At 43.1% G+C, this 14,340-nt stretch overlaps 1 protein-coding gene across 3 annotated transcripts in view; it reads right to left on the reverse strand.

Moving 5' to 3' along the window:
- Positions 1–14,340, reverse strand: part of LOC137618719 (KH domain-containing protein akap-1-like) — a 63,780-nt gene extending 49,440 nt beyond the window's left edge. For 2 of the 3 annotated variants that reach the window (XM_068348882.1, XM_068348883.1), the window contains exon 1: positions 14,183–14,340. Coding sequence is in view for 1 of the 3 variants with exons in the window: in XM_068348881.1 (XP_068204982.1) it covers positions 14,139–14,148 (10 nt within the window). In the remaining 2 variants the exon portion in view is untranslated. Of the gene's footprint in view, positions 1–14,138 lie in introns of all 3 variants that reach the window. The other variant, XM_068348881.1, reaches the window with a different exon arrangement.

Below are 14,340 nucleotides of genomic sequence, written 5' to 3' on the forward strand. Positions count from 1 at the left end.
GAGCAATCCTCCGAAGAGGAGCTCTGCAGTTGCCCAGCCCCTTGAGCGAAACTGCAGGTGTGACCGCTCAGCACCAAGAGCATAGTCGCACGAAAAAAAGGCAAGAGAAGAACCCCCCAAAAGGGGAAAAACTCAAGCCTGGACAGGAAAAACTTCCCTCGGAAGGAAAGTTACCCGCCCAAGGAGGCAAGCCTCCTGAGAGTTCTAAAATGAACTGGAGAGCTGTCCGTCGTCACGGGAGTACTTCCAGTAGAAGGAGACACGCCCCTGATGAAAATACAAGGGGGGAGGCAGCAACAGCCGAATCCCCAGGCCTCAACAAGACAGCTCACACTGTTGCCATATTACAGAAACGAACTAGATCGGTAACTGTAAAAAAATAAAACAAAAATCATTAGTACACATTCATTCCCCCGGGAAGGCTCCAAAGAGGAATCCCGAGGGAAAGGAAACAAGAATTATACAACAGGCACGTGCCCTCACAACCACTTACACTCACGTAAGGAGAGCTGTAACCAAAACAGAATTATAACAATTATAATTATGTAACTATGTAATTATGTAATTACAAATGAATGAACACTAAAGAAAGAACGAAAACCCCGAAAGGAATCGTTCTACAAGCTGAAAAAAAAAAACAAAAAAAAACAACTACAATTAGATTCATAAACTAATTGATACAAACGTACGGCGTAGCAACCCCCCCACACGGAAAGGAAGCTACAAGGGCGTAGTAACACGTAGTAAAAGGGTGAACGACCTCAAGAGAGAGAGAGAGAGAGAAAGACCGAAGTCAAACTCGATCGCCACCCATAAAATATGCCGTGGTGGCCAAACTGCCGAGGACACCACGTAGATATCGTACACTACACACACAAATCTGAAAAGGAAACTTACTGATTTCTATACCCAAATATATATACAAACATGAAAACATGTTTACATATATATTGAGTAATAGAAAAGTAAGCGATTAAGTAAAGACAAAACAAACAATGGCAGCCAAGAGAGGACCAAGACAGAGACGTCTGTCACAGTCCGAGCCAAAAGTGAAAGTGAGCATTCATCTGTGTGTGAGGGGGGGGGAGGGGTAGCTAGCTACCGCTCCCCTACCCCTCCCCCCGCTAACTAGCGCGGGGGTAATACACCCTCGTTAAATTCTAATGGCTCGCCATTTCAGCTGCGCTAAAAGGTAAACCCAATGTAAATAGCGTGGTTTGTATTTCGGTTACGGAACAAATTTCTTTTTTTCTAAAAATTATAAATTTGGAAGTAATATATTTTGATTATAAAATAAATTTTTGAATATACTTACCCGGTGAATATATAATAGCTGACGTCTCCGACGGCTCGACAGAATTCAAAAACTCGCGAGCGATCGCCATGAAGGTAGTGGGTGTGCCCACCAGCGCCGACTATCGGCCAGATACTGCATATACATGTAAACAGCTCCAGTTCTTCTCATCCCGCTGGGTCTCTATCGGGGAGGAAGGGGGGGCCTTTAATTTATATATTCACCGGGTAAGTATATTCAAAAATTTATTTTATAATCAAAATATCATTTTTAAATATTAAACTTAGCCGGTGAATATATAATAGCTGATTCACACCCATGGTGGTGGGTAGAGACCAGTATTAATACAGTTTACGGCGTATATGCTTAGAGTTTTTGACAGTTATATCATAACCAAACCCAAATAAATATAGGTACCTGGTAAGGAAGCCGACTCTAACGATTACTCTGCCTTGTTAGTCCGCTTTCCTCACGAAGCCCAGCCATCCTCTTAGGATGCTGAAAGACTCCCAGGAGCTGAAGTATCTAGGGCGACAACCCATACAACAGGACCTCATCAAAACCCTTAATCTGGGCGCTCTCAAGAAATGACATTTGACCACCCGCCAAATCAAAAAGGATGCGAAAGGCTTCTTAGCCTTCCGTACAACCCAATTAAAAAACATTTCAAGAGAAGATTAAAAGGATATTGGAATTAAGGGAATGTAGTGGTAGAACCCTTACCCACTACTGCACTCGCTGTAACGAATGGACCCAGTGTGTAGCAGTCCTCATAAAGAGTCTGGACATCTTTTAAGTAAAATGACGCGAATACCGACTTGCTTCTCCAAACGGTCGCGTCCATAATACTTCGCAGAGATCTGTTTTGCTTAAAGGCCACAGAAGTTGCTATAGCTCTTACTTCGTGCGTCTTAACCTTAAGCAAGCAACGCTCTTTTTCACTCAAGTGAGAACGAGCCTCTCGGATTAAAAATCTAATAAAATATGACAAAGCATTCTTTGACATAGGCAATGAAGGCTTCTTAACTGAGCACCACAAAGCCTTAGATCCACCTCGTAAGGATTTAGTCCGAGCTAAATAAAACTTCAGAGCTCTAACTGGACACAGCACTCTTTCAAGCTCGTTGCCTACGATCTCTGACAGGCAAGGTACATCAAATGACTTAGGCCAAGGACGAGAAGGCAGTTCATTTTTGGCCAAGAAAACCAAGCTGAAGTAAACATGTGGCTTTATCTGTAGAAAAGCCGATGTTCCTACTGAAGGCATGGATCTCACTGACCCTTTTAGCCGAAGCCAAGCACACTAAGAAAAGCGTCTTGAGGGTGAGATCCTTCAGGGAGGCTGAATGTAATGGCTCACACCTGTCGGACATTAGGAACCTTAGGACCACGTCTAAGTTCCATCCAGGAGTTGCCATACGACGCTCCTTAGAGGTCTCGAAGGACTTAAGGAGTGCTTGGAGATCTTGATTATTGGACAGATCTAAGCCTCTATGTCTGAACACAGACGCCAACATGCTCCTGTAGCCCTTAATAGTGGGCGCTGAGAGGGAGCGAACATTTCTCAGATGTAGGAGAAAGTCTGCAATTTGGGCTACAGAGGTACTGGAAGAGGAAATGGATGATGACTTGCACCAGTCTCTAAAGACTTCCCACTTCGACTGATAGACCTTGATGGTAGATGCTCTCCTAGCTCTCGCAATCGTTCTGGCTGCCTCCTTCGAAAATCCTCTAGCTCTTGAGAGTCTTTCGATAGTCTGAAGGCAGTCAGACGAAGCGCGGGGAGGCTTTGATGAAGACTCCTTACGTGGCTGCCGTAAGAGATCCATCCTTAAAGGTAGACTCCTTGGAACGTCTACCAGCCATTGAAGTACCTCTGTTACTCACTCTCTCGCGGGCCAGAGTGGAGCAACCAATGTCAACCTGGTCCCTTCGTGAGAGGTGAACTTCTGCAGCACCTTGTCTAGGATCTTGAAAGGTGGAAAGGCATAAACGTCCAGGTGAGACCAGTCCAGCAGGAAAGCGTCTATGTGAGGTGCCTCTGGATCTGGAAAGCAGTAAGTCGAGAGCCTCTTTGTCAGAGAGAGTAGCAAAAAGATCTATGGTGGGTAGACCCCATGTCATCCATAGCTTCTCGCACACAGTCTTATGCAACGTCCACTCCATGGAGAAGACTTGTCCTCTTCTGCTGAGGCCGTCCGCCAAGACATTCATTTCTGCACAAATCTCGCCAAAGGAGAGATGTTACTGCCTTAAAAGGAGTTCCTTCTGATCCGTGGATCAAAGAACCGAGCCTTCCAGACTGTCCAGTGGAGCTCTCTAACCCAAATCCGCTGCATCTGAAAACAACACATGGTTTGGGTTCTTGATCGCAAGAGAAAGACCTTCTCGAAGTCTGATGTTGCTGTCCCACCAAGTCAGACATGTCTAGACTGAGTTGGAGATTGGGAAAGAGATACTCACTAAGCCCTTCTCCTTGTTCCAATGTTTAGGTGAAATAGGAAAGGGCATAGGTTGAGTCTCCCCAGAGAGTGAACTACTCCAGCGATGAAAGAGTTCCCACGAGGCTAGTTCAAACTCTTACAGAGCAACTGTTTTTCTCTTGCAAGTGAAGGACTTTAACAGAGCTTGTTCCATTCTTGCGGGAGACGAAAAGGGTCGAAAAATCAGACACTGTATCTCCATTCCCAAAAAAAAAATAGTCTGGGATGGGATACTGTAAGTTACGACTTCTCTACGTTCACTATGAGACCTAGCTCCTTGGTTAGGTCTAATGTCCATTAGAGGCTCTCCAGACAGCGATATAATGACGAACGCCCTGATTAGCCAGTCGTCAAAATAAAGGGAGGCTCTGAATCCTCAAAAAATGTAGAAAGCTTGCTACATTTTGCAATGGCCTTGTAAAAACAAGAGGAGCAGGAATGAGGTCGGAGTACAGTGTTCGACAGTGGTACATTACTTTCCCGTCCACAAACCTCAGATGTAGTTGAAAGTTTGGATGAATCGGGATGTGGAAGTATGCATCCTGAAGGTCGAGAGAGACCATCCAGTCGCCTTCCATTAATGCTGTCAAGACAGCTTGGTAGACTTCATCGTGAAGTTTGTCTTGACAATGAACACATTGAGCGCACTTGCATCTTACGTACTCCTGCAGTGAACGTGGCTGCCAGATCATTGGAGCCATCCCTGATAGTCTTGTTCCTGCAGAGAACGTGGCTGTCAGATCTTTGGAGCCATCCCTGATAGCCTTGTTTATGCATGACATAATTGTACAGCAAAACTTCAAACGCTCGAAAAACTCCTAACAGGAGATGGTCTAGCTCTGAAGCTGACCATAAAATCTTGGAGCGTCTCATGGCCAGGCGGCAGGGAGAGTCTATGAGGCTTGAGAAGTCTATCTGGGCAGAGGCAGGAACTCCCAAGCCGAGAACTTCTCCCGTGTCATACCAGACGCTCGCTCTATAAGCCAGTTTAAAAGGAGGGAAAGCAAAGGCTGTCTCCCCCAAACTCCTCCTGGTGATCAACCAGTCGCCTAGCAAACGTAAAGCTCTCTTAGAAGAGCGAGAGAGCACTAGCTTAGAAAACAACGGCTTCGAAGTAGCTAGGCCTAGTGTAAACTCTGACGTTTAGGCGAACGAGGAGCAGCAGTTACAAAATGATCCGGACAAAGATCCTTAAAAATCAGCATGATTTATTTAAAGTCCATAGAGGGCTGAGCAGCTTTAGGCTCCTCTCCGTCTGACAGAGTCCCCAAGGGAATATCAGTAGGAGGGGGATCAGCAACTTCCTCATCTGAAGGAAAACTCGTCCGACAATTGCCGAGTCTCAAGCAAGGGAGAGACCTGCCGTGGTGGCAATGCTTGACAAGCAGAGTCCACACGCAAAGGAGCATCAGTAGCAGTCAAGGACGCTACGTCATGTAACTGCTTAAAGGACTGACCAGCAACAACATCAGGTGTGGGAGGACGCTCGACGTCAAGTCGAGACTGCCTTGACTGCCTAGATAGAGCAGTTAAAACAACTCTTGACTGCGGTGCTTGACGTTCAACGTCAAAACAAGGCAACTGTAGCTGGTTGGCGAGCGTCCTGAACGTCAACACGAGACTGCGGCAGCGGCTGAACGTCAACACGAGGCTGCGGCAGCGGCTGAAAGTCAACACGGGACTGCAGCGAGTAAGGATGCAAGTCACGTGACTGACGTGACAAACTACCGACATCACGTTTCATAACGTCAAACGGACGAGTAAATGCTCATTTGGGCGGCTGACGGCCAGAGTCTCGTTTAGTGTAACAGCGACTGGAAAGCGAAGGTTTATCGTGAACCTGCTCAACGTCATACTTCTCCATAAGGGAGGCAAGCTTAGTCTGCATGTCCTGCAGGACAACCCATTTAGGATCAACAGGAGTCGGGACGGGCCGAGACGACGGTAACGTCTGTGTTGGCAAAACATTGCCTTTACCGCGACCCTCGGACCCCGTGTTACGCTTGCGTTTAATAGGCGAATCGTCTTCCGACGACTGCAAAGGGTCAGAGCTGTCCCCATGGCTACAGCCAGGACGCTGGACCTGTCCTGAATGGACTGAATTCCGCTTTAAGGGTCTAGAAACTTTGCTCCAAGATTTCTTTTGCGAGAAGCCTTCGGATGACGAGGAGAAAAACAGCCTCGCTCGTCTTATGGTAGGGGCGATCTTGCTAGACACGCCCGATACCATAGAGGGAACGTTTGTTCGTTGGTTAAAGCCTCTCGTCCCCATAAGTCCTACAACATTACTTCTCCCTGGAGCATGGGAGCCTGAAAGAGGTATCGGACTAGGTGAACGACAAGCACGAACAGACGAACCCTCGGTCGCAACACTAAAAAACACTTTGCGCAATTATCACTTTATCACTACGAATTTCTGTTTTTGCACTTACTTCACTGAAATCGAATTTTTCAATAATTTCACATTAGGCATGAATAAAACTGATTTCTACCTGAAGCATGCAATTCTCCCCTACATCAAAAGGTTATAATTGCGAAATAAGTCGTATAATGTAAGCACATTAATACAAGCAAAAATCAGTAAACATATATATCGAATAAAACGGAAATATATAAAGATAAAAGGATCAGTGACTGGGGAGGAGACTAAACACTAGTTCATTAAAAACTACGTTTTCAATCTCTCACCGTACAGTGCCTTGGGACGAGAATAAAAACTAAAAACGTTTTATCCTTTCTCCCCGTACAGAGACTTGGGACGAGAGTAAAAAACTGACTCGAGAACAACGTTACTCGCTTGGGACGAGAATAAAGATCGGAACGTTCTCTCTTCCTCTCTCTCTCTCTTGATTTCACACCGAAGAGAAAAACCCACTCACCCTTCGTCAATAAACAGGTTATTTGACCAAAGGAAAAAACTGAAAGGACTAAGAAATTGAAAATTAACAAGTTCCTTTAAATTAGTATTTAAAACATTTCAGTTTGAAAGAAGAATGAACAAAACGTCAAAATCGATTTACTCTTTCTGCAAAGTGAAACCGTGGTTCTCTCTTTCTCTATCGTAACGATAGAGCGCAAACTGCGTAGCATAAATAAACCAAACGTTAGTTCATCTTTGAAACAGCACGAAGAATATTCAAAGAAAATCTTTCATAAAATATCTAATAAAAAATATTCATTTAATAACTCTTACAGAGCAAATGATTTAAACTTAACGAAAATAAAAGTTGAATGGGCTCAACGTTGTTTAACTTCGGTTTCCAATTTAGGACCGCCTACTCTCGGACTAGGTAAGGCCGCTGTAAACAAAACATTAAAATTTATCTTGATGTTTAGTATAAATGGAAAGCTAATCGAAGAGGCCTAATAAAGGCGGGTGAGATATAAAATATATAGAGGAAAATCTATAATTAACAACAACAATTTATAACGTGATAAGATAATTGCTAAAAGCCTAAAACACACTTCCGTACACTAAGGGAAGGGTCGGCCATTTTTACTCTATGGAAAAAAACCAGAGATAAAAGAGCAAGGGCAAAACATTTTTACTCTCCTTTCAAAAGCATTTCTTTTGAGGATAGTATTGAATAATACAACACGGCGAAAGCAATAAAACCAAAACCAAGTACTTCACCAATTCGGTAGAAAACTCGAGGTCATAATAGCGAGTGGAATCGACTTGTCGATGAAACCGACAGAGAAGAACTGGAGCTGTTTACATGTATATGCGGTATCTGGCCGATAGTCGGCGCTGGTGGGCACACCCGCTACCTTCATGGCGATCGCTCACGAGTTTTTGAATTCTGTCGAGCCGTCAGCTATTATATATTCACCGGCTAAGTTTAATATTTAAAAATGTATTTTTCCTAATAATACAAACACGAGCCCTTTACATAGGATAGATATCAGCGAATATGGAATACTCAGCAGTTAAACTTTTATATATAATAAAAAAGTGTAAATAGGTGGCCAGTAGCTAGGACCTGCTAGTCAATTCCTGCAGGTAATGTACAGTAAACATGGTCAGTCTTTTGCAGACGCCTGCAGGGAGTATCCGCGCCCCAGAGAGGTTCTTTTGGAATGCCAGGGTCGTGCTTACACTCCTGGCCTCACAAGCTCTAACCCGGGCTATATCAGGAGCAGAAGGTGAGGAAGGCAAACAGGTACAGGTAATAACTTCCCTCAGCCAAAATGAGACTGTATTCTTAGTCACCTTTTCCTTAACTCTTCCAGTGCTGACTAAGAGGCACTGCAGGTAAGGTAGAGTTGCTTGCGTACGTTTAAGCTAGCGCCTCGGCGCCTTAACAGGACACAAAAGCAGCTGATCAAGATCGTAGGTTACAGCTCTAAACCCCACGACCTGAAATGATGAAAATCTGGAATCGAGAACTGATGGATTCTGGGTTTTATCGACAAACTCGAGAGAGCGAGACCTGCCTCCAGCGTCCCGTATTAGTGATGCTAATGAAGATATTCTCAAGCTCGATAACCTGGTTAGAGGAGGCTAAGGCAAGCAAGAAAATTGTTTTTGTTTTGCGGGTAAGATCCCAGTCTGAGGCAAGCCTCAATGGTTCATAAGGTGCCCTCTTAAGGAAATGTAAGAGTTTGATGATGTTTCAATGTGGTGGTCTTGCCTCTATGCAGAGCTGTTGAGAAAACAAAGCAAAGAACTTTGAATTGGTAACACCCTGCTCGCTATTACAAAACGAAAGTCTAATCGCCTGCCTGACTGGGCCTCAAGTCTCCAACCTGAACGAGATTTGCAGAACACACTCATTCAGGGCCGAGAGATCTACGGACCGGCCTCCAGATGCCTTCTTTACTAAAAAAAAGTCGACCAAAGAAGCTTGGGGAGACGTCACTTTCCCTGCATTCACCAAGTCGTTGGACTGTGCTGAAGGCGCACAGAATTGTTGCGCTTGAAGGTGGTTACTTGCATATAGATGGGAGAGCACCAGCATGTAACTGCTCCAGATAGGCGCACCACCTGCTAAGACAAAAAATTTACAAATGAGGTGCTCCAAAAGGAGAGCACTCTAGCAGGCAGCTGAAAGGGTGTGCAATTGATCTCTCACTGAGCAGTTAAGGTTGCAGTTTATAATAACACACGTGTGTAATGGCTAAAATGGGAGCACGAACCAGAGATCGAGTTAAAAGAAAGTGACTGATCGCCAACCAATCCAAGATCACGAGCAAAAGCAAAACTTTCCAATAAATACTCACTACTGTGAGATTGTGTGGTGTTGTTCCAATTGATGATCGAGTTGCGAACAACTAATGAGAAAAAAAAAATAGCGTGAAATCTCGCCATCTGTCTTTGTCCTTGGTGAAGGATTGGCCAACACCGTTTCTCCCCAAAGAAGAGAAATGGTAGGAATGAATATGAAACTACTATTGATTGGTTCAACAGGGCTAGTCGTCCAATAGGGGAAAAGGAAGGGCAATTGCCTGGGGTCATTTGTTTCTGACTGGCAGCGTGTACAGTCTTCTGACATACGACGTACCAAATACATCGCACGCTCCTTTCCCTTTGCAGAAGATCGAAAAAAAGAGGGGTTGTTCCCCATACCCATTCTAAAACCAGGTGTGAATACCTCGCGAGTCATGATCTACAAGGAAGCTTGAGAATGATTTCTAGCACACAAGAAGATCTGTTCATCGGTAACGACTGTAGATCCATACTTTCTCTGAGGTTTGAGCCCTCAGAGAGGGTTACATGAAAACATCCTATCATCTGAGGCATTAGGGAACTCCAGATCTGTTCCATTCCAAAGGAGACTGAAGACGTTCCCTAGTGGGAACTCTTTGATTCTGGGGAGAGAAGGTGTGGTCAAAATAAATTTGATTGAGGACAATCGATAATTGTTGCTGAAAGAAACGATGGGTTCGAGGACAAGGGTTACCAAGAGGCGTAACTTGGAGCTGACAACCACAAGTTTGGTGGTCAGTAAGGTCTACTAGATAAACAGGCAGGTCATAATTAAAATTGTGGGTTCATAGTTGCGCTCCAGCATAAACGAGCGCTCTGGATTTTGTGACGCAACTGTCTTTATAAAGGAGCAGCCCGCTAAGGCGACGTAGTCTGGGAACAAGGAGCGTGATAAGCTCTGGTGGTAACCTACTTGCTTCAAACCCCTAACTGGCAAAACGCGTGCTAGTTAAGCACGCGGGGTAGGGTGGCATGCAGTACCACCACAGGCTCAGAAGAGGAGGGGTCGTCTGGTGGAGACAAGCGAGTTAGTTCGCATTGTAAGCCAAGGAGAACTAGTACATGTGTTGAGAGTTATGTAGCTCCTTAATCCAGGAATCCAAGTGAGAGGAGGGCTTCTCAAATATGGGCAGCATGTGTCCCAGAGGAAAAGCACAGGGGAGATGTCAACAATAATCGTGTCTCTTCCACCGGTCTCATGGCTATACCTCCCCACGGGGAGCCCCACTGGGAGAGTGCACCAAGGAAGGCTAGCATGAATCCATGGGAATGAGTGACACTGTGACTTGTTAAGTGTGCTACAGTGTGAGCATACCCCCGTGCTTGCGGTTATTAGAGCGGAATCTTGTGCGCGCATATAAGGAACATGCTGTGAATGGAAGTCTGGCGAGCTAGGTTCAAAATGTAGTTGGAAAAGGTTGTACAGTATATGTGAAGCAGCGCGTTCATTGATAAACGATGATCCAGAGTTCAAACATCTCATGCTCAGAAACGTATTGCTCGTGAGTGTGCGCATCCAACAGAAGGATGCGGTCTCCATTTGGGAAGAAGAGCTTGTTCCTCCAAATATTGTCATCCTCCAAACTCATAGGGGGTTGGACTCTCGGGTAAGTCTGACTCAAGGGTGGAACATTCCTTGAGTTCAGACCAAAGACAATGTCATAAGACTGAAGTTTATTCCCCTTCCAAAGGATTATTCCAAAGGCATAGAACAGTATTGGCACAGGGAACAAGTGTCCAACAGTTAAAGAAAATTTTAAAAGCCAAGTTTGCTTAGCCGTAGACATCCCCACGGAAGCAAACACTCACAAACGTGCTGAAAAAAAAAACGCAACTAAACCACTAAGAGACTCCAACCCATGGAAGAACATCTGTTCTCACTGACAGCTAAAACCAGTGAATGCTCAGTGAGCAAGCAGGGGGGGGGGGGGGGTTCCCGGCTTCTGCCATGTAACTACTGGCCATATGTTTAACCATCTCGCTCAAAAATTTCAATTACCAAGTACTCCAGCTTTGCTGATATCTATCCTACGTAAAGGACCAAGGTTTGTAATAGTGTAGGAACAAACAACTTTGCTCTGTGCGATACCAATCTAAACTTCAGGATTGTACAAGCTGACTTTATTTTGTTTTTGACACTTTATCATTTTTAAATAACTATGTAGCTAGGAACTCACAGACTGGAAAACCTCACAATAATTTTGATGTTCAGACCATGAGAGAGACTCCTTTGGTCAAAGGCAGCATATATACCAGTATGTATTCATCTTCATAACTTAAAGTCATGTAAAGCATTTTACTAACACCAATAAACACAAGTCTATAGCATTCCATCAAGATTAAGAAATAGGTAACTAGTAAACTCAACATCATTTTCCAATTGCTCACAGCTTAAATAACTTTATATTATTTCTAACAGGTACCTGATGGTGTCAATGAATGACAATCCATGGAAAGTACCAGAGTATTTATAAAAGCACACCTGCATTTAGAAAAAGGAAAGTGGTTTTAAATTTACGAAGTGTCGTAGATGGAAGGAGTTCATATCATGCAGTTTTGGAAAGCTCTTTGCTTTATCTGAAAGGACTCTACTGAATACTTCCTGAAAGAAATTAAAAAAAATATATACAAAAATTCAACAGTCGCCATTTTCTTCTAGAGCTTTAATAACCAGAAACTATTCTTGAATTATGAATATTATAATAATGAATATTTCAGCCCGCACGACTGTATGCAGTAATCACAGTGCCTTCATCAGCTTAGCCAAGATACGATGCACCTGCGACAACAATTAACGGAAAATGGAAGCAAATTGCAAAAGCAACATGTATTACAATTACAAAAGTACAAGGCTTTGTGACAACACCTACGGATAGCTGACATTTCCTGAACACCTCGTTTCCTCATGCGTTACTGTAGTATTGCATGAGACAATAAAACCGTTAATTTTGATACTGACAGCATTAAAAAAAGTTGATTTATGGTTTTCCTGGGTTAATATTTGCAAGTATCGAGCAAATCTTTTATTGATTTTATATGGTAATCCCTTAAAAATTATCTTTGCTATGTGCAAATGAATTTCTTCAAATCACTATGGTGGTGAGTTGGTAGGGGCGACGAGTCATCTAGACACAATCATATGAAAAGACCTATTATTCAACATCAATGCTGCATGCAGAAAAAAGAATATTCTATTGCTAAATTAGGGCGGACTCTCGCCATAAACTGATTGCCTCACTACGTTAATTGGACAAATTTAGGGAAACTTAAAAGCCACCGACGGCAATTATACTTAACTAACCTAACCTACAGAGAAGAAAATGTCAATGTCTAAATTGCTCATTCTGGTTAAATCATACAGAGGACAAAAATACACCTACGTTAAGCTAACCTAACCTAGTCCTCGGGTTTTAACAGTTTTGATTTTTAAGTTTCGAGGATACAACACAGTCCACCACAAAGGAATTACATTATTATTCTATTATTTTGATTTTGTTATCTATAATCATGTCCTTCAAGTGTTTCTTATCAAAATTTGTTGTTTCTATAACAAAAAAGTACCTTTTTAAGTTCTAGAGATACTGCATTAGCATACGCAAAGGACTTTGATGCTTATAAAAGGAGCCGTATTTATGTTTGATCCGACTTGCATCACGTCATAGGAAAGGACCTCCGTTGTAATCCAAGAACGTACCGTTTACACGCATCGAAACACATTCTACTCGGTTACAGGTCATCACTCTTTTTGCATGGTCGACTCGCCGCTCCACACAGGATATACCATACAATTCAACTCTTACTACTATAGAAGGATGTAGTTCAACTCGTCCCATAGCCAAGTCCGCCCGTTGTGACTACCAACTCGGCCCACATCCAAATACAAATTCAGTGATGCTGCAAAAGCTATAATGGACAACTTCATCTGATCTGATCTGTCAAAAATTGGCCGAGTTGGCTATCACAAATGGACCGACTTGGCAAAGGTGATGGGCCAAGTTGGTTACTTTAAATGGTCCGAGACGGACCTATATCCTATAGAACACTTGACTCTAATGTGAAGACAAAATTGACTAAATCCTTTCGCTTTCTAATAAATGGAAGTTTGTAAATCACTCGACGCACCAACTACAGAAAATATAGTCCCCGCAGAGATTCCGTCAAAACCAATCATGTTGTCTCCCGCAAAAACAGCTTGAAATTTGTAAGCGGATGTATTGTGACCGCTGCTAATGTGGGAGATAATGTGATAGGCTAAGACGCCCTCAGGGGGCGCTGCTTATTATGCCCGGAATCTTGGCAGCGACTATACAACGAGTTGCAGTAACTATGATGTCGTTATAACAATGACGTTCATAAGGTTAGGTTGGTGTTACTTAGATGAAAACAAATCTATTTAAGTTATTTTTACTACTAAATTAAATCTATTTATTTGAGTAATACTACTAAACTAAATATATTCGTCCTAACCTCTTTCAACGGCCGAGCCAAAGCGTGTTAGCCGATCTACATTTCTTCATTTATGAAATAGAAAGATGAAAAATGTATTTGATAAGACCTATGTAATATGGAAAGGCCTATGTAATGTATATACTACAACTAAACCAACCCAATGAGACACGTCTATAGGCCTACCTAGGCCTCAAAATTTGTATGGTAGATATATATGGAAAAAAATTACTTAACCTAAATTATTCTAGCTAATTAAGCCTATGAAATGATATGACAATTACCTAAATATTAAATAAAACCGGGTAGGCCTAATAGGCCTAAGATTTTCGTTGACAGGTTTATTAAGCTACAGCGAATTGACTAGGACTAAACTAGGCTACGTTGCCTAGAAGAAACCCGAAGGCTAAGGACACCATCATGAATTAATAGAATTACGCTAAAGAGACCCTTAGAAGCAGCCCTTAACTAAAGGGCGCACTTCGGCGGGAACCAGTCCACCCCTTCGGAATACCATACGTAGGTCCATATTAATGTTAAATAGGGAGAAAAGATGACTTAACAGGGGAATAAATGCGAGTTAATACATAAAGGGCGTCATTAATCCACTTGGCAGTTGTAATCCCATGCGGTAAATCCATAAAAAAAAGAAAAAAAACTAAAAAAACGAGTTCGCCCTGAGACTAGGTCTAGGCCTAATGCTTACCAAAGTACATAATGGCTATACAGAAAGTTTACAAAGTTGTTTACCACACGATGTATATTATCCCTCGGCGGCCACACACATACACATTTACAGACACATTCACGGGTATACACACATACGCAATGTGCTATGGATGTGTAGATAGACAACACACGAGTGTACACAGTGTTGTTGCTCTTCTCTCTCTCTCTCTCCCTCTTTC

Source organism: Palaemon carinicauda, chromosome 25 (genome assembly GCF_036898095.1).
Source record: "Palaemon carinicauda isolate YSFRI2023 chromosome 25, ASM3689809v2, whole genome shotgun sequence".
Lineage (NCBI taxonomy): Eukaryota > Metazoa > Arthropoda > Malacostraca > Decapoda > Palaemonidae > Palaemon > Palaemon carinicauda.